This window comes from Rhinoderma darwinii, chromosome 2 (genome assembly GCF_050947455.1).
Source record: "Rhinoderma darwinii isolate aRhiDar2 chromosome 2, aRhiDar2.hap1, whole genome shotgun sequence".
NCBI classification, from domain to species: Eukaryota; Metazoa; Chordata; class Amphibia; order Anura; family Rhinodermatidae; genus Rhinoderma; species Rhinoderma darwinii.
In genome coordinates this window covers 184,410,245-184,436,129 of record NC_134688.1, presented here as the reverse complement: position 1 = coordinate 184,436,129, position 25,885 = coordinate 184,410,245, and the positions used below count along the sequence as shown (strand labels likewise).

Sequence of the window (25,885 nt, the reverse complement as noted above, 5' to 3'; positions counted from 1 at the left end):
TGCGGGAAAAACAACATTATAGTTTTATAGTTGGGTTCGTTACGAACGCGGTGATACCAAATATGTGTACTTTTTTAACGTGTTCATTTTTTTTCTATAATAAAAGTCTTATTATAGGAAAAAAAGCATTTAGTGTTTATAGAACTTATAACTTTTATTTTTACACTTTTTTTAAAACATTTTTATTACTTTTTTTTACTTTTTTAACTTGTCCCACTAGGGGACACTTAGTCTTCCAGCTTTGATCGCTGCTAGAGTACATTACACTACACACGTAGTGTGATGTACTCTAACTGTCATTGTGACGTGACTGTCACACTGACAGGAAGCAGAGGAGGACCGGCCGGACGCTGTTCCTCCGAGGCTTCCGTGCATGGCAACCCGGAGGTCATTATCTGACCTCCGATTGCCGTGACAAGCATCGGTAGCCCCCACGATCACTTCGTGGGGGCTGCTGATGTGCTTCAAATCACTTAAATGCGGCGACGGCAATCCGTCGCCGCACTTAAGGGGTTAACTGCCGAAATCAGCGGCGATGGTCCGCTGTCCGGCAAGACTGATGTCTCAGCTGTCGGGGACAACTGTCAGCGCGGGTCTGTCACTCTGTGTTTACTAGCAGCCGACCATGACGTTCATTTTCGTCCTTGGTCGTTAAGGGGTTAAAGAGGCTCTGTCACCAGATTTTCAAACCCCTATCTCCTATTGCAGCAGATCGGCGCTGCAATGTAGATAACAGTAACGTTTTTGTTTTTTTCAAAAACGAGCATTTTTGGCCAAGTTATGAGCATTTTTATATTTATGCAAATGAGCCTTTCTTAAGTACAACTGGGCGTGTTTAAAGTTATGTCCAAGTGGGCGTGTATTGTGTGTGTAACATCTGGGCGTTTTTACTTGTTTTACTAGCTGTTATCTACATTGCAGCGCCGACCTGCTGCAATAGGAGATAGGGGTTTGAAAATCTGGTGACAGGGACTCTTTAAGCTCCCCCTAGTGGTGGCTGCAGGCGAAGGTGGAAAAGTCAGCAGACCCCCATACACATTGGATCAACAGGTTCGGACAAGTTTTGTCTAATGTGTATGGGCTTTCTAATTAATAATGACTTATTTTTAAGCTGAAATATTCTCTACTAGAAAAATAAAAACTCATGTATGCAAATATCATAGAATGCTATAGGTATATATGATATATAAATATGAATCTAGATGCTGATATTTCCCTTTCATCTTATCCATGGAGCTTCAGCTGCCTTATCCTTGTGACAGCAATGGAGTGATATTTAGAAAGGAAGATTAATTTGCTGGTTATTTCAGATTATGACTTTGCCTTTTTCTGAATTGTATTGAGGCACCTAAATCTCGAGTAATATTAGACTAACAATAGAATTGCACAGGTTAAATGGCTGCAAGAGATGTTATCAGATCTTTTTGAAATGTATTTTGCAGCTCTTTGCTATTATCATTGAATCATGTCTTATGCAGACAGTGTAAGCGGTACATTAAAATGCTTTTCATAGGAAAATTCTATTTGATCCTACAAAAAAAAAAAAAAAGGCCTGTTAAAGGGAATCTCTAACAAAACTCATAGCAATTATTCACCACTTTCACACGGCAGTATTTTTGCCAGTATTTTTCATCGGTATTTGTAAGCCAAAATCAGGAGTGAATCCAAAACGCAGAACGGGTGCAAATCTTACTATTAGACTTTTAACTGTATATTTTCCTTTCCTGGTTTTATAAATACTCATGCAAAATACTGACAAAAATACTGCCGTGTGAAAGTGGCCTTACAAATAATTTTATACAAGAGCTGTTTGTAGCGGAAAACGGGTTCTTGTTGACCCATGTTGTTAGTTCCGAATGCATCATGGAAGATTCTTGACAGAAAATGTCGGGGGAAACAAAGATCATTCTACCCTCTGAATAAATATGCAAGCTTGGCCAAGCTTGGGAAGATCATGGCATATACAGATAGCATGTTCTGTCATTCACTATAATAGTGAATTGATGCATGCCAAAATCTTTTCTGGACAGCGGTGTTTGTGGAAGAAATATTGCTTTGATTTCCTAGTGCTGGAATATGGGTTGCCGGGTAAGTACAATTTTTTTTCTAAATTTGTTAGTAGGGAAGGGAGAGGGAGAGCACCCACAGGGGACTTATTGGAAGGGATAACATGCTATATTACATCCACCTTTATCTTCCTGGCTGTTTGCTCCAAGAATTATGCATTAAATTAGGTATCTTAAATTAAACATTGGAATATTTAAGAAAAGTTATCGTTTAGGCTACATGTGTAAATTCTTATTTAACCTAATATGTATTTGACTGATATTGCCATTGGGAGCTATGAGTATATATTCTTTTGCATTTGCTCTTGTTTTCTACTTTCTAATTTCAGAACCAGATATATAATTTTAGATGATACAATCAGTGGCATACTGTCTGTGCCACATCCTTTCACTGTCTGAATATACAGTAATTGTTTGTTGGAAAGATTGAGAAGTGCTGAGTAGAGCAGTAAAGAGATAAGAATGTTTTTCCCAATCATTTTACAGAAAAAGAATTCTAAAAAATTAAGGATTTTTTTTTACTACAATGTCTTCTATTTGAAAACATAAAAATGTATAGATATTTGAATCTTCACAGTATTGAACTACTATACTTATCCTAAGTGATCTTTACCTACCTATCTTCACCTACATAATGCTCCATATATATTGTGTTTTCCATCAAGGGTGTACATAACAGAGGCAGACCATGTTGCTGCTGTGGGTCTCTTATAGTAAGGAGCTCAGCCCTGGTTGATTCAATGCCCTTTGCTACTGGGTGGGTGAGAACCTGTGCAGGGTTTCCCTCTCCAGAGAAACTGCATTGTTAACAAGCAATGGGACGTAGAATTGGCCTGAGGGACATGGGAAAGTTGTGGAGAGGGAAACAAAAACTAGGCCCTCTGTTCTATACAGCACCATAACTAAGGGCCTATTTTTACCTTTGCTATGTGACCCCCCCCCATCTATTAAATGTACACCACTGCTGGCCAAACAACAAGCTATATTGTCATAAAGAAGGACAGAAACACACTGTGGAGCAGAAGGGCTCCAAGGACCGTGGCAGGTGGGGAGTTTGACTGGGGCGGTACAACTGTCAAACCATAATGCAGGTGTCCTAAGATGAGCTCAGGGAGGACAGGAACTTCCCGTAAACTAAAAGGGCCTCCCTGAGCTCGCCTTAGGACACCTGCGTTATGGTCTCCCAGTCAATATTTATGTATGGTATATACTGTATTTCAAGCCCAAAAATAATTAATCCAGTTGCTAAAATCTCAGCTTTACTAGTAGTAGTTGTTAGAAGTTCTTGGTTTGATACATAATTTGATGTTAAAGTAAACATATTGAGGCACATTTACTAAGCTCGGCCCATGTTTACTATGGTGTCCATTCATAAGTTTTATGTTTTGAGAGACAAGGTCATTTTAACATATTATGCTAGAAGCACTTTCCTGTCAGTTGCTTTTCCCTATATGATGGGATTTGTAGGGACACTGCTGAAGCAGTAACTACTCTGTGGACACTATAATATAATATAGCCATGTAAATATTATTACTGTGCTGGCACAAATATTTGTCCTCCATTTCTGTTTGGGCACTGTAGTTTGGAATATCTGCTATGGGACCCTAGTATAAAGACAACTAGTGTAAGTTTTAGACATGGGACCAGGACAATAAGTGGTGGGGTTGTCATCTGAAAACATTAGTGTGGTATGTGCTTCTATGTTTCGTTGTGGCTCTAGTCATTATTATTGGCATATGGGTCAACCCTTTTAAATAGTCAGTGTTATATTATCTAATGCTTGTCTTTTAATTGTCTTCCATACAAATATAAAAGTAACATACTTACATTTGATTTATTTTATGTATCTTCTTTAAAGCTTTATTTAGAGCCACTAAAACTTTCTTATAAAGGTTTCCCTAATATAATCTTATCAGCATTGTACTTCATTGACCACTCTTCAGGCTGAAAAAGAAAAGGAATAAAAATCTAACAAAGCCTTAAGCTTTTTATAACAAAGCTACTTGAGTTTCTTTGACTCAGGATTATAATACTAGCTGCCAAAGTACCCCAAAATTTCTCTACCCCCTGCTACAAGCATTAACATCAGTGAGAATTGTTGGCCTCCTAGGGGGCGGAGCAACAGGTAATTTTACTGAGATCTGGCATGTATTTTGTGCTAAGCATTTGAGGTCCAGTGCCTACGGTGGTGCTTCATAAGGTTTGCCAAAAGGGGCATATAAAATCAGAAGTTTTTTATTTATTTTTTTGCCCTATCCCCTTTCCTCTGTCAGCCTGGTTATCAAATATTGTGACTTTTGGATTGGTTGGGGGTTGTATTACACCGCAGGATTGTGGCTGATATGAGGAGCGTGCAGCGGCAGCCCCTGCTGACTGCTGTTCTATCTATCAGTGCTTGTTTACGAGGATGGAGGGACATCACTTGTCTACACGTCTCCCTCTTCCCTCTCTCCTGCAGTATATAAATTAAGTCAATTTAATGTCTGGCAGCACGCTCCAGAGCAGGAACCAGCACACCAGCAGTTTGTTTGATCACAAAGCCGGAACACAGCAGCATCAGTGAGGACATGTGTTCAATAAAATTAATGGTCTGTAACTTCTTTGTACATTCTGTACAGCACTTTGCTACCGCCACCATTATACAGTGATTCCACACATTATAGTAACACTATATAGGATGGGGGGCTGCAATGTGGAACATCTGCTGATGATACAACCCTCCCCCCCATATGATGTATGTTACTGTTTAGTTAGAGACTTCAAAGTGACACATACTGTACTTACTTTATAAATGATATTGCATCAGTAGACAAGTCACTTTATAGTCCCCCCATGCTAGACATTATTCTAAAATATATAATGTTGTGGCCACTTTATATATGTATAGACTAATTAGGTTTTTAGGCTGTGTTATGGCATTTTAGTTCTAACTGCAATTGGGCTAGCCCCACTAACCCTTCCCACAAAATAACATACATGTATGTCATCTGCGTCACTATTTGCATTGCTCCTTTGTTCACCAAAGATTACCAGCCAAGTTTACATACATAGATGAAGAGGGAGATTTGGTTTTGGAATCATGGCTTCACGTGAAGACTTTTTTCATAATTTTACATCCCTGGGATCTATGATACTGAAATAACCAATACCAACTGCCCAAAAAATAAAGCTGCATAAAAATAATCATATACTCTTTTATATCCCTCTCCATTCCCATGACTTTGGTCCCAAGGTACCTTGATGGATCTTGTTTACTAGAATGCAATGCGTACATGCCACACTAGACAAGTGACCACGGTAGCCAATTAGTGGCTACATGCTGTATATACATATATATATATATATATATATATATATATATATATATATATATATATATATATACACTGCGTGCCACCCCTACGGCCAAAGTGGCTTTTATAATGCTAAAACTGCATGTATTAACATGTCATTCTGCCACGGCTTACTGACTCGCAACAATGCCATGTGAGCCTAACTGCACAACAGGGTGCCAGGACGAAAGGCATGGCAGCATAAACTCTTGGTACAAACCCTGACCGAGTTGTGTCCGGTTTCTTGAACAACTGCTCAAGGTGTGCCTATTTCTTACAACCAACAACCCCTTTCTTCGTCCAAATTTGCTGCATTGTGATGCACCCTGTTAATTTTATCTTATCACTATAGATTTTTTTAGAGGGAAGTCCCTTATTCCATCAATTCGCTAGAGTGCAGAGTATATCTATCTCTCTCTCTGGAGAACCACCACATATGTACAGTGTGAACTGTGTGAAATGCATTAATTTTTTTCCCCTCAAATAAGTGGTCATGTTACAATTTTTTAATTTTTAAATATGTCTTATATTACTGCAATGTCCATAAAATTATCTAATATTTCTGTGCCTTTAATTTATCTTATTATAGTATCTGTAATTTTTTTTACTCAATGTATTACTTCTATGTTATACCTTTTGCTTTAGTTTATTTTTATTTATTTTCTTTACATTGATGTTACATAGACACATATTATAAATGATAATCTGCATATTTGCTACTTTTATTCATAGGTGTTACCACAGTGCTAACCATGACAACACTGAGTATAAGTGCTCGGAACTCACTGCCAAAGGTTGCCTATGCTACTGCGATGGACTGGTTTATAGCTGTGTGCTATGCCTTTGTTTTTTCTGCGCTCATTGAGTTTGCAACTGTCAACTACTTTACCAAAAGAAGCTGGGCCTGGGATGGAAAGAAAGCTCTAGAAGCAGCAAAAATAAAGGTGCTCAATTTACTTTAAGTTCTGAAATCTGAGTGTGTCCATATCTTTTCTTATAGAAAATGTAGATAGGTAAAAATCTGAACTCATGGATAAGCATTTGATGGTAGAAGATTATTTCTTGAAAGCCCATAATGAAATTACTCATGATGTTTAGAGAGTTGCTTCATGAAAACTGAACAATTTGGAAATCACAGTCTTGATATTAAACAAATTGGGAAGAATATTTTTTCCAAAGAGCGGATTCTTAATGTATCTGTTTCAGGTGGGATCCTCCCATGTGTTTTAATTGTTTTTATTTCAAGCAGTAATCTAAAGGCAGGTGCATAAAGTACTAAGAACGTAAACTTGTGAGATCTGTCTTATAAAATTTCATATTGCGAATATTGCATACATCCAAAGAGGAAAACACTAGAAAATCATAAGATCTGTTTGTAGAAAAAATCCATACTGTTCAAACGTTCTACCTGCCACAGGCAATTGATGCCCATGGTTCTACTCAGCTAGGCAATAAGCATGCTCACAAATGTTATATTAAAAGCCAGACCCTTAGCCCTTTACATTGGTGTTTTATTGTTTTAATAAAATTTTTCCCTTGTATTGCTTTATTTTTCTTAAAAAGTATTCAGATTTCAAATACAGTTGGTTACGGAAAACCTTAAAATTTGAACATCTTTTTTTATGCCTATAAAGCTATCATTTATTTGTTTTCAAATGAAAACTCCCACTTTAAAAACAAAAATAAGAGGGTAGATACAAAGTTAAAATTTAAGACATTTTGTTTTAACATTTTTACATTTTAAATTAAAGATGAGTAGCGAAACCACTGCATGTATGTAGTGTGAATTACTCTCTTTACAGTGCCAGACAGCCCATTTTCTGTGCTTTTGGACCTGCTTCTAATAAGCACCCTCCCTTGGGACATACAAAGCAACCTTAAGGCCGGATTCCCACAGGTCAGATACGCGTAAAACTACACAGCGTATCTGACCTAGAACCCGCAGCCTGTGATTGGCTGCAGCATTCACATGGGATGAAATGTCATCCCTGGGGGCCGGGCTGGACGCAGGAGCAGAGAGTTCTGGGTAAGTATGAGATATTTTTTTTGCTGACTTGCGATTGCCCATTCATGCATCTGATCGGCAGGGGTGCCGTGAACTGAACCCCCACGAATAAGATATTGACCTGAGGTCAGGTGACCGGACTGGTCCACTCTCGAGCCGGCATGCACCGACCTCAGCCAGACCATCACCGCCGCCATATTCGGCGCATTCCGCACACCTCCTGCTCCTAAATATGAGTGAGTAGAGCAGATGGAGCCAAGTAGCGAATGACGGGACGGCAGCGTGGTCTGTGTGGGGTCGGGCCAGACCAAATGATCTCTCGGGCCTTATACTGGAGGTTCCCCACCCCTGATCTAATTAGTAAAACTTGGCATCTCTTGCTAGCGTTCGAGTTTATATAGTGACAGGCTGAGACCCTACAAAAGCCCCTAGGGTTGACCTACTTCAATGCTTGCTAGGGCATAAAGGTATGCCCTAACAACTACCTGGGCATATTATTATGCATGGGCATAATGTACTGGCATATGGAAACATTATAAACAATACATAGTAGTGGAAAAAAAGTGATTAACGTAAAGGTAATAGGACTAAACAAACTGCTTAAACAATTAGTAAGTATGAAGTAGAGCAGTTCCATAGGGGAGTGAGCACACTGAGAATGGAGCACAACTGATAAAAGGCGAAAGGGAGGCAAATGGACCTCATCAACTATACTTTGGTAAATATATCAATCCTGAACTATATTTGTATATTTGTATTATATTGTGTTTGCACGGGTTATCTTCACCAATAACCCCTGAATATTATAGCTAGAATGTCCTGTAGTGGAAAATCATTTTAGTTCCATTTCGGTATTAATTTAGAAAATATGTTATTATTGTCGTAAACTAGTATTTAGGTCTGAATAATTCTTACCATTTTTCTTTGTGCAACAGAAAAAAGAGCAAGAATCTCTTGGGAAAAAACCTATCAATACATATGGTGGAGGAAGAATAACCTACACACCAAATATTTCCAAAGACCTTACTTCATCTGTCATCTCAAATCCTGCTTCTTTGCATATGAAAGTTGAAGAGAAGTGCCAGGAAAACAAAAAGACTTACAACAGTGTCAGCAAGATTGACAAATTGTCTCGGATAGTTTTCCCTGTCATGTTTGGAACTTTCAACTTAGTGTATTGGGCAACATATTTGAACAGGGAACCTGTCATTAAGGGGGCGGCCTCATCCAAATCATCACAAGTATTGCCAATACATATTTGAGCCATATCTTTGCACCTGACTATACCAATGAAAGTAACACAGTAGGTCCGGGACATTTTTTGTGTGGAATACTTAAATCTTTTTTTGTTTGCTTGTTTGGCATGCATAGTCACTGGCTCTGTCTGCTCATTTGAATGTCTTACCTCATTTTTAAACAAAATAGACTCTAACGCCAAAAACATTGTCTTACTTACGTTGCAACTTCAACAATTAAAATCATGCAATGTTTTATTTATATATTGTATCTACTTATTTTCTAGACATCAGACTTAAAAGGGTTTGCCCATCAGGGACATTTATGAGATATCCGCAGGAACCGAGCAAGGTAGGATGGGGTTTAGGGGACCCCGTTCTAGAGATAGGTCCAGAGGTGGGAGCCGCATCTATATGACATTTATGACATATCCTGTGGATATGCCATGAATGTCCCTTATAGGCAAACCCCTTTAAGATATTAACTCCTTTATCTTGTGATAGTGATTAGAATTGAGTAAACCTATGGAAGAAAGATATTAGGGTATTTCTGTGAACTTTTAGGTCTTAAGCCATATTTAGTATGTTTAATGAATAATTAAGAAGAGTAAGTGTTTAGCTTTATTAGTATAAGCATGGGTCTGTCATGCAATAGTAAAATGAAAGTTTCTCTTAAGGACCAGTATTTCCATAGGTTTATATAATACATTTAATTCTGTCATAAATTTTATTCCAAAATGTCACCTCCATGTGGCAATTTAATCTGCTACATATATCAGCTACTATAATGTAATATATTATGTTAGAACAATGTAGTCAATGTATATATATATTTTAAATACAGTATTTTGGTGATAGGAGAGCAACAATAGATTGTTAGTAACTAGCAAATTACTGCAATTACAAATATTTATGGCATAAAATCGCTTAAAAGAGTCCATAACCAGTAAAATACTAATCTATATACATTGCCTTCTAAAACTTTACATCTTTGAATGTCTTGGCTTAGATGGAGGACAACTTGTGTCTTCTGTTACAATTGTATATTTCCCTTCAGTATCCAGACCGCTGTTTATTAGAATGTTAATGTGCCATGTATCAATAGTTAGTTTGTAGCCAAGATAACATATCTACAGATATTATATTTGCATTCATTTGATTCCTTTAAAATCACTACTTTCATCAGTTTTAACATCTTGTATTCTAGCATGTACTACTTAAACTCATCATTCAGCACTGCACATTATGCTAATTTTAATAAAATAAATAACATGAATATGAATACTACAAATACAGTACAATCTTAATTATTTAAAGCAGCTTTTACAAACATTTCTACATACTGCCTTACGTGCGTGATTTATTTTTACTATCCTATTTCTTGTGAATCCTTTTTAAAAATTGTATTCATTGTCTTATTAAAGTGTATCATAACTTTTAGCACTCTATATATTTAGATTTATGTAAAGAGTAGACTTGCAAATAATTACTTCTAAGGTTGATGGTTGCTATCGGTATGTTGTGCCGCCCTGTGGCGGATTAAGTAGACCATAGGCCCTGGGCTGTACCCCAAACTTGGGCCCCACTTCCCCACCGCCGCTCTGCCGTGCCTTTAGTGGACTCCACCTTTCTGTGAGGGCATTGAGAAATGGGTGTTACGATTCCCCTTGTCAATGGGCTGTGTCCCTACATACTGTAAAGTCTCCAACCATCGCTGACAGTATTACACTGTGTAGGGGCACATCCACCTGACAATGGGAATGGAAACACGCATTTGTCTATTAGTACTGGAGTACAAAGACTTTATCTGGAATACAAGGATTTCCTATAACAGACATGTCAGAAGAGGGTACAGATCCTCTATAGATCCAGTGACTCACAAGTGATGACTTCTCTGATGGGAGTCATTATTTTTCTTTTCTTCTCCATCTGACACAGACCGTTATGGCGACTTTTACTGATGACTGCAGAGTTTCCTGATGAGACATGTTTTCCCCTCGCTTCTGCAGCCATTTCCAGCCTCTATAGAAACACAAAAGTTCAGACACCAAGGCTCAGGACCATACATTAAAAGGTTGTCCAGGTACGGACCGTTTTTTCATACTGATGACCTATCCACGTGTCCGGTCAACTCCTTTTACTCAGACTAATAAATTCGGACCCAGACCAGATCCTAGAATACATACAGACCCCCGACCTTTTAAACTATTGCAGTCCCCAGACCAGACCCCCCTAAACAAATACAGACCCCAGGACAAGCGCCCTAATTTAATAATGACCCCAGACCTGACTCCTAAACTAATACAGACCCCTAAAAATAGACCACTAAACTAATACAGACCCCAGACCAAGACCCCTAAATACAGACCCCAGACCCCCTAAATACAGACCCTTTAAACTAATCCATTCCCTTATACTTACATGCAGTATATTCCTTATATACTTGGTAAGGTTATGATGCTTCAATTCTATGGTGCAGAGCGTTTTCCCCGTTTCAGCTATCGATTGTTGACACCTCCAGGGGCCCGATCTACCTGTAATTGTATACCACGCTCACTGAACTTTTGAGCTGCTTACAGATCAAAGCATTTGCCAGTGGCTCTATGTTTTGCATAGAATTTCATGCAAATTGCATACTGAACCAAACTGCCGCCTCAGTATACTTGTACTAAAATCACCTGACTGCATAAAAGCATTTGAGTAGACCCTCTCTTTATCTTACAATCTCTTGTAAGTTTTAGGCATTATTCATGTACCAAAAAGTATTTAGCTGCTTTGGACATTGTTGGTACTGAGATTCATACCATTCTTATTCCTAATATGATTGGGTGTTTTTTTTTCTTTTGTTTTGCAGGGGCATCCCATCATTTATGTCCCTTTTTTTTTTGAGGATACCAATTTTTTGTTGATTTGGTGTAAAATGTTGATATTCTCTTTAATGCTTTTACATTTTTAGGCATATCAAATTGTGTGTGTATTATGGTATAGTGCTTACAGTTCACAAAATATAAAATCTCTCCAGTAAATATGAGAGCATTTTTTAGTGTTCGAGTATTAAAATATGAGACCAGGTAAAAAGTGAAAGTTCAGTACTTGCAGCGTCATGCCCCAAAGTTTCATTTACCTGATCAGGAACATTTGGAAGAGCGCTCATGTAGTTCTCTACTAGGTTGCAGCTGAAGCCTGAACTGCCCATGACTATGGAGCAGCACTGTCATGAGCCGCTTAAAATACTTTGACATACAGTAAAATATTCTTTTGAGCTTTTATTATGGGATTGTTATAATTTTACCCTAATCTCTTGCTAGTGTTTGCTACACTTTTCTGACCAAATTACCCATGAAATGTTTATACTTTTACAGAAATACGTTGGTTTATTGATCTTACATGACACTTATTTAACAATACATCAACGTCATTTAAAATATAAAGCCTGGACACAAACGTGGGACATTTCCAATCACTGACATTTTCTATACAACATCAAGTGTTAGTAGGATATGTCCACTTCTTTTCAGATTCATTTCTCTGTTTAAATTGTTATTGTTGCTTTGCTCTACTTTCTATAACATAGAAACAAAAAATCTGACTCACTTTTTCTTAAAGGGGTTTTCCACAAGTAAAGCATTAATAGCTTATCCTTAGGATAGGACATAAATGTTTGATTGTTGAGGGTCCGACCCCTAGGATAAGTAAGTTATAGGGACTGCTGTTGTCGACCCTTCATTGTATACACGGTTGTACCTGGTACTGTAGCTCAACTCCTCCATTCTGCTGATCCACGAGGATCTTGGGAGTTTGACTCCTACAATCAAACACTGATGGTCTATCCTAAGAATAGGCCTCCAATGTCTCATTCCCAGAAAACCCCTTTAGTATAATTACTGCCAGTCTGTTATGTGTGAATGGTGTCCTGATCCAAAACACAGAGATCATCTTTCTCTGACTGCATAGTTGTATAAGAGACCTTTGCTAGTGGAAGGGTTCTGCTTAGATTTAGAAACATTAAACACAAGCAAGACACAAACAATACCAAGATTAAATATATTCCAAAAACCTTTCCTTTACATTGGTTTGTATAAATATCTAATGTTTTGTAAAAGTGAATTTAGACTTTATAGTTTTCACTAGGATTACAGGCAATAGACTATGGAATTCACAATATGTCTTTATTAATCAAATAACATCAAGATGTGCCTAAAGATATTCTTAGATATGCTATACCAATCATAGGAAATGTATTTTCGATTATGTAATCTAAAAAATGTGGAGCTTCTGGCACATCCTCTCCATTATATGTTATTAACAGCAGGGTTTAATATGAAAAAGTCACTATAGAGTGTGCAGTGCTTTCAGTTATCTACGTAGCCTATTCTTCAATGCATTATTGCTTGGCCATATTGATAGTAGAATTAGCATTTTAAGAATGCACGATTAACAGTGTCTAACAGGGTCAGCGAGCTGGAACAACAGAGCTGTGATAACTTACAAGTCATTGGAGTTTAAAGAATAATTTCAAATGATGGCAAATATTTTGTGTAGGAAGGTATTCCATTCTGACTTGACTTCTGTCATGTTATATGAAATTAGGAGTTCTCGTATTAAGAATATGACTATGACAATACTTCTTAAATCCAAAAGACCAGCTATTGTATATTTATTTTAACTCAAATAGAATGAATAGTCGAAATCAATAATTCTTTATATTAAAGAAACAAAGACATCTCTTTTAACATTGCTTTTAAATATGCATACAGTGTCAAATATTTTACTGTTTCTGAAGCTAAATGTATATATGCTCTGTACACTATAGATGATTTTATTTCTTTATTCATTTTAACAACTCAAAATGTTAAAGGAGCTCTTATTTGTCTTTTCATTGAGCTGATACATGCTGTATATTAAAGACAACTAGTGATTTCATTATGTTTGCTGTTTTATGTATTTTATTATGTGCCACTATTTTTTTTAAAGATTTTTATGTTGTAGTCAGGCTTCATGTCATATGCACGGCAGCACACAGAGTCCCTAGAGCTCCGTAGTATGAATCCATAAGCACTCCATGTGCTGCTGTATGGTGCCTCTGTACGGCACCATATTTTGGAGGTATTCTCTAGAAATAAAGATAATAGAGGAGTATACCACTGTAATGTGTTTCGCAATTGAGCAAGCAAATTGGAGGCATATGGAGGTACAGAATGGCCCTTTAGACTAGTACAAATTGTACAGTCAGATTAGGAACATGTGAATAAGCCATTTGGGGAATTATTATATCTTGATGTTTATTTACTTGAAGGACCCAAAAAGTTTTTCTGTGTGGAATTTATTAGTTTAGTATACCAGCAGAGGCCCACCATTACGAAGGAGCATGCACTTTACAGTGTTAGTCATGTCGGTTTCTCAATTTCTGCCATGTAATTTGCATTATGTCAATAATCAGCTACAAAACCATATTGTATGTGTCTATTCTGGGGAAAATAAAAGCTGAAATTGTTGAGTGTGTCTTGGGATGATATTTTTAAATTACATTTATTTTCACCTCTGGGCTTGCTTTTAAGAGAAAACACCGGTTGACTGCAATTTGAATCACATTCGCTCTATGACTTCTATTACGGATCTGACACTTAAAACATAAGTCACATTCTGCAATAGCTATTATAATACTAATGGAAGGCTAAAATTCACTTTAAAGTAAAGTTAAAGTGTAATTGTCTGTCCTGTCACAACTCACATAAAGATTTACTGTATTGTGTATGGGTTGGCTCACGTGTATAATATGTTAATTAGGTATATGATGGCATATATACACTTTAGGCAATTTTGATCTGGCAACTAAAGGAAAGAACATACAAATGTTGTAGATTTCGAATATTGTAAAAGAAAAAGTATAAAGCCTTAGTGCACAAGAAAGGAAATTTCAGCATTATGAAAAGGTTTTCCTGGTACTACAATTTCCTATTCTCATCCAAAAATATGACTTACTACCTATGAAATGTTTTTTTATGTATTGTGTGTGCGTATGTGTATGTACCGTATTTTTCGGACTATAAGATGCACCTGACTATAAGACGCACCCAGGTTCTAGACAACAGAAAATAGGAAAAAAATTCATGTTTTACTTCTTTTACAAAGAAAAAACTATTGGTTTAAAAAAATTATTTGTTCAGTTTAACCACATTCTGAAAGCCATAACTTATATTTTTCCATCATTTGAGCGGTGTGGGGGCTTATTTTTTGTGAGACGAGCTGTAGTTTTTATTAGAACCATTTTTTTTGGTACATACGATTTTTTTATCACTTTTTATTTCATTCTTTTTAGCGCTATGGTGACCAGAAGACAACGATTCTGGGGTTTAAAAGGTTTTTTTTTTGTTTTTTTTTTACACCATTCACTGTGCGAGTCAAATAATGCTATATTGTAATAGTTTCTGACTTTTACGGATGCAGCGATACCAATTTTTTAAATTATTTTTTTATTTGTACATTGTGCTTGGGGAAAAATGGGAAAAGGGTTGTTTTTTTTAACTTTTGTTTTTTTTTTTACACTCCTGAAAATGTGTTTGCTTCTTTTCTCACACATTTTATTAGTTCCCATAGGGGAATTGAACCAGCAATCATTAGATCACTGGTACAATACACTGCAATACATAGATGAGTTACGGAAACAGCGTAACTCATTGAGCTACGCTGCTTCCGCAACTCCCATAGTAGTGAATGGCAGTTACAGAAGCAGCGTAGCATGCTACGCTGTTTCCATAACTACTATTCACTTCTATGGGAGTTACGGAATCTACGTAGCTCAGCGAGTTACGCTGTTTCCGTAACTCGACCATGTAAGCAGGAAGTGGACAGAAGACAGCGGAGCCGGGTAAGATAGAACGAGGCTAAGGGGGCCCCGTTCTAGAGATAGGGACCCGCATCTATCTGACATTTATGACATATCCTGTGGATTGCAGCAGACAAAAAATGGCGACAGCACCCTGCAACACTAATGCCACCTAAACCACTAAATATAAATAAATATGCACTAAAGCTAAATCTACTTACAAATAGGGAGGTTCTTAGTGCACATTTTGATCAAAAAGTGTTAGCCCACCTGCCACGACAAGGCGACCTCTGTAAGGTGGGAACCTACGCTGCACATACACCCAGAACTGGGACTAAGCCTACATATATACCTGGGGATGGTAGGATCCAGCATTGAACTGATTAAAATCACCCAGGGCAGAATGGGAGGAGTGCAAGAACAACAAGTGGAGGCAGTCACTAACCCCACATATATGGATCACATAAACACAACAAAAAGTTGAACAGCACATTCCAACTAAATGATACAAAATGTATGCAGGTGCAAGAACACCTGTGACTGCAGAAATACAGCAGACAAAAAATGGCGACAGCACCCTGCAACACTAATGCCACCTAAACCACTAAATATAAATAAATATGCACTAAAGCTAAATCTACTTACAAATAGGGAGGTTCTTAGTGCACATTTTGATCAAAAAGTGTTAGCCCACCTGCCACGACAAGGCGACCTCTGTAAGGTGGGAACCTACGCTGCACATACACCCAGAACTGGGACTAAGCCTACATATATACCTGGGGATGGTAGGATCCAGCATTGAACTGATTAAAATCACCCAGGGCAGAATGGGAGGAGTGCAAGAACAACAAGTGGAGGCAGTCACTAACCCCACATATATGGATCACATAAACACAACAAAAAGTTGAACAGCACATTCCAACTAAATGATACAAAATGTATGCAGGTGCAAGAACACCTGTGACTGCAGAAATACAGCAGACAAAAAATGGCGACAGCACCCTGCAACACTAATGCCACCTAAACCACTAAATATAAATAAATATGCACTAAAGCTAAATCTACTTACAAATAGGGAGGTTCTTAGTGCACATTTTGATCAAATATCCTGTGGATTGGTCATAAATGTCCTTCATGGGAAAACCACTATAAATGCCACGGTCGCCATTGACAGCGGCATTTAACTACTTAAATGGCCCAGAACAGCGCCATCACTGTTCCTAGCCATTAGTGCAGCGTGTCAGAAGCTGACACCTGCAGTGTATGGAGCGGGCTCAGCGCGTGAGCCCCCTCCATATATCATCCCTTCCCCGCTCCATGATGTGCCGGCACATCACGGGTTGGGAAGGGGTTAAGTAAGGAGCGATCAGGGGGCCTGGCACTGCCGGGTCCCCTGACTGACGACTATAAGACGCAGGGACTTTTTAGCAAGATTTATTTTTGCTAAAAACTACGCCTTATAGTCGAAAAATACGGTAAGTGGATGTTAGATGGGCATAGTAGATTGTGAGCCCCACAAAGCACAGGAAATAATGTGTTTAGTCCTGGGGCAGAACAAGAGTGAATTCCCAAGTATATAAGATCATTGGCCCCTACCTAACCAATATGACCATTTAGTCTTAGTGTGAGTTAATAAATTGCATTTGAGGAGCTTTTATCACTTTTATTTTTTATTTTTTTTTGCAAGCCCAGTATATAAACTTTAATAGTTTGTGATTGTAAGAAGTTGAGGGCCTCCTCTGACCATGGGTTCACTGCCCTAATCCCCAAATGGTCAGTCTGCCTCTGGGTAATAACGAATTATTCAAAGCCCAATTGTTGGCCCAGAAATTATTAGCTTCAACCAAACCTTTCCTCTTTTTCATACACAAAATAAATTCATTATTTGTATGCACTAAATTGAAGAACAGCTGTAGTAAAATTTCATCCTCCATATCATTCACTTTATATTACAATATTCTATCAAACAGCTAAACTTTATTGCAGAAATTGGAATTTTTTTTCTATTATAGAAAATTTTGAACACTGAGGTTACAATGTCTGCTAACCAGAAATACTTTAGAAGCCATGACTTTCCTACATACTGTGTTCTAGTAACCTCATGGTTTCATAGTACTGCCTATTTCACTTACATTATGCCCATGATATTACAGTATTTCAAAGAACAATTTTGTTGAATTGATTTACTGAGTACATTTGTACAGTGGACCTATGTCTGCTAAACATGTGGCAATAATTAGACCCACTTTGAAAAGCAATTTAATATTTAGGTTTTACAATTTTAACTTAAAGCGTAACAGTTTGTTCCATGCAATAAGGACCAATATATGTGTTGAAGACTGCATGTACAGAGGATTTCCACCCAAAGTATTAAAATATCCTTATATTAGCATATCAGAAGTTAGAGCACTTGCCAAAGTTTTGAAATTATGTATTTTTTTAGTTAGAGATGTAGGCATTTTCCTGGTTTGCTGTAGTGACCATTTTTGTAAAACAGAATTTATCTTCTCAGACACTGATGACAAATTGTTCTTTTGTTTACATGTTCAATACATAACAAAGTAATTTACTGAGATGCCTATTGGAAGGTAACAACCCTTATGGCTGCACGTCCTTTTGTCACTTTTCAAAAAATGCCCACCACAACTGAATAGAAAAATGCCAATATATCTGTACAAATAGCATAATTACCAAATGTTGGCATCTGCTCTAAATTCTGATTAACTAGTATATGTTTATGGCAGTGTTTTTTAGGTTTCTTAGCAATAGCTATGAATAACTTTAAAGGGGTTTTCCCACGAACACATGCTCCTATCCACAGGATAGGGAAAAGATGTGTGATCGCTGGTGGTCCGACGGGATACACGGCAATGAGAAGAACAAGGGACTGAAAGTCCCCCGAAGTGCTCCATGAGAATGGAGCGCTGATGCGCAAAACTCCATTCATTTCTAGGGCATTTTCGGGACAGTTGCCTTCGACAGATCCACAGAAATGAATGGATCAATGGTCGAGCATGCGCACCAGCACTTCATTTTCATCCAGCACTTTGGGGACTTTCGATCCCCCGTTCTCCTCATCTCTGCGGGTGCCAGCGGTTGGACCTCCAGCTAACACGCATGTACCCTGCGGATACATGTGTTTTTGGGAAAACACCTTTAAAGGCTCAGTAAACATTTGATATAATTTGTTCCCCTTATTTAATGTATGTATTTTGAGAGATTAAACATATTTGTAATATCTTTTCATAATTTTTTTGTTTCTTATTGAAGATTCAGGTTCTACGCATCCACTATACATAGAAGCTGCATATTGTCGCTGTCAGACAAATACATTAGTCAGCTGGACTAATGGTGCAGCTGAGAGCAGCTCCTGTGCCTCTGATAGTCAATGCTGGTATTCTGCTGATCAATCATTTTTCAGCTTCACTGCTTACATCTAACATCTTTAATAGGAACACTCCAGGCAAAAGTTATACACTGTTTTGCCTAGTGCAGGGCCTGACACAGAGATTCAAAGAACACCAAAGTAAAAATCCTTGTGTCATACATCACTCCCTCAGATCCTTTACTGGGCATAACATAGTAAATATATGTTTCTTTAAAGAGGTTAGGCCAGCTTGGAATGCCCTGTACATACGCTCAGGGCCGGCCTTAGGGGTGTGTGAGCTGTGCCTTCGCACAGGGCATATCACTCCAGCAGGTGGAAGGGGGCGCTGCGCTAGCTCTCTTCCCCTGCTTGTTTCAGAGGCGCCCAGGCCCGGCGACTCAGCAGTCGCCTTTACGCCCAGGCGCTTCTTCACTTAGTGCCATCACTACCGATGTAGCAGCCATAGTGGCTGCTAGCGGCGTCACTGGGCATGAGGGAGGTGGCGCCGCTAGCAGCCACTGCGGCTGCTACAGCGGTAGTGACGGCACTATAGCAGAGCAGGGAGGTATCTCCCTGCTCTGCTATCTACTAGCGCCACTGTAGCTCCCTGAAGGAGCAGAATCCCCATGTGGCCGGGGATTCCGCTCTTGGAGCGCTCCTTGATGTCTCTGTCCATATATGGACAGTGACATCAGGGGAAACTCCTGCAGCGGAATCCCCGTCCACAGCGTTGCAGACGCTGTGACCGGGGATTCCACTCCAGGAGAAGCCATTTATAGACAGTGATGTCAGGGGCTCCTCCTGGAGCCGAATCACTGTGGATGGGGATTCCACTTCAGGAGTTGACCCTGATGTCACTGTCCATATATGGACAGAGACATCAAGGAGCGCCCCAGGAGTGGAATCCCTGGCCCCTACCAGGGGGCTGTGTGGCTCTCCCTAGCAGGGGGCTGTGCGGCGTTCCCTACCAGGGGGCTGTGTGGCGCTATCTACAAGGGGGCTGTGTGGCGCTATCTACAAGGGGGCTGTGTGGTGCTCTCTACAGGGGGCTGTGTGACACTACCTACAAGGGGGCTGTGTGGCACTACCTACAAGAGGGCTGTGTGGCGCTGCCTACAAGGGGGCTGTGTGGCGCTACCTACAAGGGGGCAGTGTGGCGCTACCTACAAGGGGGCTGTGTGGCGTTACCTACAAGGGGGCTGTCTGGCACTACCTACAAGGGGGCTGTGTGGCGCTACCTACAAGGGGCTGTGTGACGCTACTTACAGGGGGAATCTGTGAGTGGTAGGCTGATGGTCATTTTTCTGTGAGTTGGGGGCTGATGATCATTTTACTATGAGTGGCGGGCTGATGGTCATTTTACTGTGAGTGGGGGGCTGATGGTCTTCAAGTGGTTTCCGCCTCTGACCTCCAATTGAAATTAATAGGCGGCAGATAATACCTGCGTCGCTCGTTTGGTGCATTTTTACCTGTGTCTTTTGCATTCGCTTCAACGGCTTAAATGGAATGTGTCGCTAGAGATTTTTTTTATTTTTTTTAGTTAAACAGTTAGTATATAAATGATTACACATTGTTCTAATTTTTTTAATTTTTTCACAAGTCAGGAAATATTATAAATAAGATTCTAATTTATAACATTTCCATGTGCTGGTCACTAGAGGGAGCAATTCCCAAAATTGCAGCATTGGCATGTGGTAAAGCACCCTCATTGCTTTATGCTGCATAATTGGAGAAGACACACTCGCTCTAGTGTGCTCAAACAATCCCCCCTCCTTTTTCCTGGCTAGTGCCAGGAGAAAGGAGGGGGTTGAATGTTCAAACCACCTACACTGTGTGCCACCATTTTTTGAGCGAATGGACAGTGTAGGAGGATTAGATACAGTGGTAATCACACAGTATAACACGAACATGCACACACATCACATACACAAACATAACTTACCTGCTCCTGCCGCTGCTTCCGCTCCCTGTCCTTGCTTCTGAACATATGGACGGAAGCCGCGACCGGAAGTAGTCATCTTACTGTCCGGCCACGGCTTCCGATCCACATGAAAATGGTGCCGGATGTCGCTGTACCGAAGACCTTCCTTTTGGACTGTGTGGGAGCGGCGAATTCGCCATTCCCACACAGACGGCGTACACTATAGTGAATGGAACGGCTCCCGTTCGCATTCTCTTTGGGGATGTAAGTGCCGTATTTCATCTCTGTATGTGTCGTTAATCGACACATACAGAGATGAAAAAAAAATGTCAGCCCCCATAGAGAAGTAAAAGCAAGAAAAAAGAAAAAAGTAAAACACAAAAACACAAAGAAAATAAAATTTATTTTAATAACATACTAAAAGCAATAACATATAAAAAAAAATAATTTCGTGACACCTACTCTTTAAAAAAAAACACAAAAACAATGGTCAAACAACGCTGTCCCTTCCTAAAGGAGTTTTGAGGCAGATGTTTTTTGCCATACAAAAAACGTGTGTAAACATACCCTATGAGTATAGTGCTTTTTTTTAGCTGTTTTCTGTATTACTCGAAACAATTTTTGGTAGGGGTGCCGTGAGGAAATGTTATTTTTCCAGTGCTGCCTCGAGTCCGAAAAGGTTGGGAAACTCTGTACCAGGCTACAAGATCCCGTCGTGGAGCAGCTCAGTTCGTCATGGGAACAGGGCATAGTTGAGTACAATTTTTGTTGTGGTTTGGAGGCACTGTCTACAAGGGGGAGGTGGGGGACTGTTTGGCACTGTCTACAAGGGGGAGGTGGGGGGGCTGTATGGCACGATCTACAAGGAGGAGGTGGGGGATTATGGCACTGTCTACAGGGAGGTTGTATGGCAAAATCGACAGGAGGCACTATACTTTGTGGGGGCCACTAAGCGGACATTATACTGTATAGGGGTACTACCGGTGGCATAATACTGTGGGCACAATTAGAGGACAAAATACTGTGTCCTTGAAGGGGTTGTAATATATTATATTATTAAGTATTATTTTACTGTATGGGGGCACTAAAGGGGCATTATAATTTTTTTTATGGGGCATATTTTTTTAATGATGGGGTGGAGCTCCGAAAGATAATTTCGCACAGGGTGCCATCTATCCTAAGGCCGGCCCTGCTTACGCTCTGACCATCATAGAGAGTGGTCGCCCCCTACTAGCCAGACCTTAGACCTCCAATGCAAAGAGCACATTCTTCTCTGGCACACTCAGTGAAGCTATGTATGACATTAAATAATCACTGTGAAAAATTACAGTACATTTTTTATGCAGGGAAAATGTGTGACTGTCTGCCACTTCCCCCAATGATAACAGCTGATCCCTAGAGGTTTCAGCAGTCAGACCTGCAGCATATCAGTGGCATACTTTTGAGAAGCAGTTGTTCAAATGATAGCAAATCAAATGATCGCATATTTAAGTCCCACCCGGCTGAACAAAAATATTAATGAAAGTTATACAATACATTATATGTACCCCAAATTGGTGCCAATAGAAAAGACAATTCGTCCTGTAAAAAAAAATCCCTTATACGGCTATGCCGAAAGAAAATTAAAAAATGTTATGGGCAGTGGCACAAAAATAATTAAAAAAACAAAATGTTATTGTGCAAAAGTAGCAAAATATTAAAAAAAATAGAAATTTGCTATCACAGTCATTGTACTGACCCAAAAAATACAATTAACATGTCATTTATACTGCTCCCCGTAAAAACAAAAAACAATGTCACAATGTAATTTATTTTTTTCCCAACCCGTCCTTTAAACCACATTTGGAATGATAGTGTTTTTCTCCAAGCCCCTTAAAAAATGTACAAAAGTAATATAATACATATATGTACGGTACCTCAAAATTGTGCCATTAAAAAATATAAACTCGTCCTACAAAAAAACAAGCCCTCAGATGGCTATGTCAACAGAAAAATAAAAAGTTATAGCTTCTTAGAATGCAAAGATAAAAACAAAACAAAAAAACACTGCATCCTTAACTCCTTAATGACCGGGCATGTTTGTACCTTAATGACCAAGCTAGATATGTCAAATCTGGTATGTCTGACTTTATCAGAGAATAACTCTGTGAAAGATTTGAATATCCAAGTAATTCTGACATTGTTTTTTCGTCACATGTTGTACTTTATTTTAGTGGTAAAAGTAGACTGATACGATTTGCGGAAATTAATTAAAAAATAGAGAAATTGAAGAAATTTTGTAAAAATTATCATTTTTCCCTATTTTTAACTGCAATATGTCACATATGTACATACATACTGCACAATTTTTTAAATTAAATATATATTTCCATCTCTTTACTCTATTTTGGCAGCACTTTTGAAAAAATATTTTTTTTTTTGAGCAATTTGGAAGACTTACAAATTTAGTAATCATTTTATACATTTTGAAGTACATTTTGTTTTCCTGCACCAAGCCAGGTTTTCAGAGGCTCATAGGTGTCAGAATGGTGGAAACCCCCACAAGTGACCCCATTTTGAAAACTACACCCCTTAAGGTATTTATTAAGGGGTGTTGTAAGTATTTTGACCCCACAGTTTTTTTGTAAGAATTCATGCAAAGCAGGCGTAAAAAAATATAATTTCACTTTTTTCATAAAAGTATCACTTTGAAGACCGATTTCTGTGTAAAGTGACCATGAGAATGAAGAAACACACCCCAAAATATATCACCCTGTTTCTCCTGTTTTCAAAAATGCCCCCATTGTGACCCTAATGCATTGCTTGGACACACGACAGGGCCCGAAAGGGAGGGAGCACCCGGAGGCTTTCAGGACTCATATTTTGCTTGAAAATGTTTTAGGCCCCACTGTACATTTGGAGAGGTTTTGAGCTACCAGAGCGATAGAATCTCCCCATAAACGACCCCATTTAGAAAACTAGACCCCTTAAGGTATTTATCTAGGGGTGTAGTGCGTACTTTTACCCCACAGTTTTTTGCTAAATTTAATGCATAGCAGGTGAAAAAAAAAAACAAAACACTTTTTTCATAAAAATATCACTTTGAAGACCGATTTCTGTGTAAAGCGACCATGAGAATGAAGAAGCACACCCCAAAATATATCACCCTGTTTCTCCTGTTTTCAAAAATGCCCCCATTGTGACCCTAATGCATTGCTTGGACACACGACAGGGCCCGAAAGGGAGGGAGCACCCGGAGGCTTTCAGGACTCATATTTTGCTTGAAAATGTTTTATTCCCCACTGTACATTTGGAGAGGCTTTGAGCTGCCAGAACAATATAAACTCCCCATAAACTACCCCATTTCGAAAACTAGACCACATAACGTAATTATTTAGGTGTATAGTAATTATTTTGACCCCACAGTTCTTTGCTAAATTTAATGCATATCAGGTGAAAAAAATAATAATTTCACTTTTTTCATAAAAGTATTTGTTTGAAGACCGATTTCTTTGTAAATCGAATATGAAAATGAAGAAACACACCCAAAAATCTATCACCCTCTTTCTCCTGTTTTCAAAAATACCCACATTGTGGCCCTAATGCGTTGTTTGGACACACGGCAGGGCCCCAAAGGAAGGGAGCACCCGGAGGCTTTCAGGACTCATATTTTGCTTGAAAATGTTTTAGGCCCCACTGTACATTTGGAGAAGCTTTGAGCTGCCAGAACGATAGAAACTGCCCATAAACGACCCCATTTCGAAAACTAGACCCCTTAAGGTATTTATCTAGGGGTATAGTTAGCATTTTGACCGCACAGGTTTTTCGCTAAATATATTGGAATTAGTCTGTAAAAATTAAAATGTACTTTTTTCTGAAACAACATAGAAATTTTTATTATTTACAAGGAATAACGAAGAAAATGCACCCCAACATTTGTAAAGCAATGTCTCCCGATTACGACAATACCCCATATGTGGTAATAAACTGCTGTTTGGACCCACAGCAGGGCTCAGAAGGGAAGGAGCGCCATTTGGATTTATGATTTTGCTGGAATGGTTTTCGGTGCCATGTCGCATTTGCAATGCACTGGAGGGACCAAAACAGTGGAAACCCCCCAAAAGTGACCCCATTTTGGAAAAACCTTCATGGAATTTTTCTAGGGGTATAGTGAGCATTTACACCCCACGGGTCTTTTGCAGAGTTTATTAGAATTAGGGCGCGAAAATTAATATCAAAATTTTTTGCACTAAAATGTTGAATTTTCTAATTTTCACAAGGGATAAAGAAGGAAAAAAACAACCATTTTTTATAAAGCAATTTCTCCCAAGTACGGAAATACCCCACATGGGGTCATACGTTTTTTTCATTAGAAATGAATTAACCCTTTCAGGACTGATCCATTTTTTGCTTTCATATTTTAGATTTTCACTCCCCGCCTTCCAAGAGCCATAACTTTTTTATTTTTCCATCAATAGAGTGATGTGAGGGCTTATTTCTTGCGGGAGGAGCTGCAGTTCTTATTGGTACCATTTTTTGGTACATAAAAAGTGATTCAAAAGTTGTATTACATTTTTTTTTTAGAGCGAAGGTGACAAAAAAAAACAAACTGCGATTTTGGGGGTTTCAATTATTACATTTTTTTAAGGTGTGCACTGTGCAAATTAAATAATGGTATATTGTAATAGTTCGGACTTTTACGGACGTAGCGATACCAATTTTGTTAATTTTTTTACATTACTTTAGAAGAAAAATGCGAAAAGGTGTTTTGTTTTTTTAACTTAAAAAAATAAAATTCTCACTACTAATAACTATAATTCTTCTACACATTTTATTAATCAATCCCCTTAGGGGACTTGATCCAGCGATCATTGGATCACTGGTACAATACACTGCAATACTAATGTATTGCAGTATATTGTTATTCTTACAGGCTTCTGTAACAGAGCGATCGCTGTTCCTGTCCGTTAGTACCGAGGGGGCCTGCTGTAATACACAGCCGACACCCGCAGCGTATGGAGCGGGCTCAGAACGTGAGCCGGCTCCATACATCAACCGCCGCACCATGACGGGCAATTAAGTCATAGTGCGCAAAGGGGTTAATGCACAGCGGATGGTTCAAAGTGAAAATGGCAATTTTCCACCGATACGCC

At 38.8% G+C, this 25,885-nt stretch overlaps 1 protein-coding gene across 4 annotated transcripts in view; it reads left to right on the top strand.

Annotated features, from left to right (window-relative positions):
* Nucleotides 1-14,134, top strand: part of GABRA5 (gamma-aminobutyric acid type A receptor subunit alpha5) — a 198,862-nt gene extending 184,728 nt beyond the window's left edge. For all 4 annotated transcript variants that reach the window (XM_075852591.1, XM_075852592.1, XM_075852594.1 and 1 more), the window contains 2 exons: nt 6,132-6,343; nt 8,340-14,134. In XM_075852591.1, the coding sequence (XP_075708706.1) occupies nt 6,132-6,343; nt 8,340-8,666 (539 nt within the window). In that variant the 3' untranslated portion in view covers nt 8,667-14,134. The remainder of the gene's footprint in view (nt 1-6,131; nt 6,344-8,339) is intronic.
* Nucleotides 14,135-25,885: the final 11,751 nt, after the last annotated feature.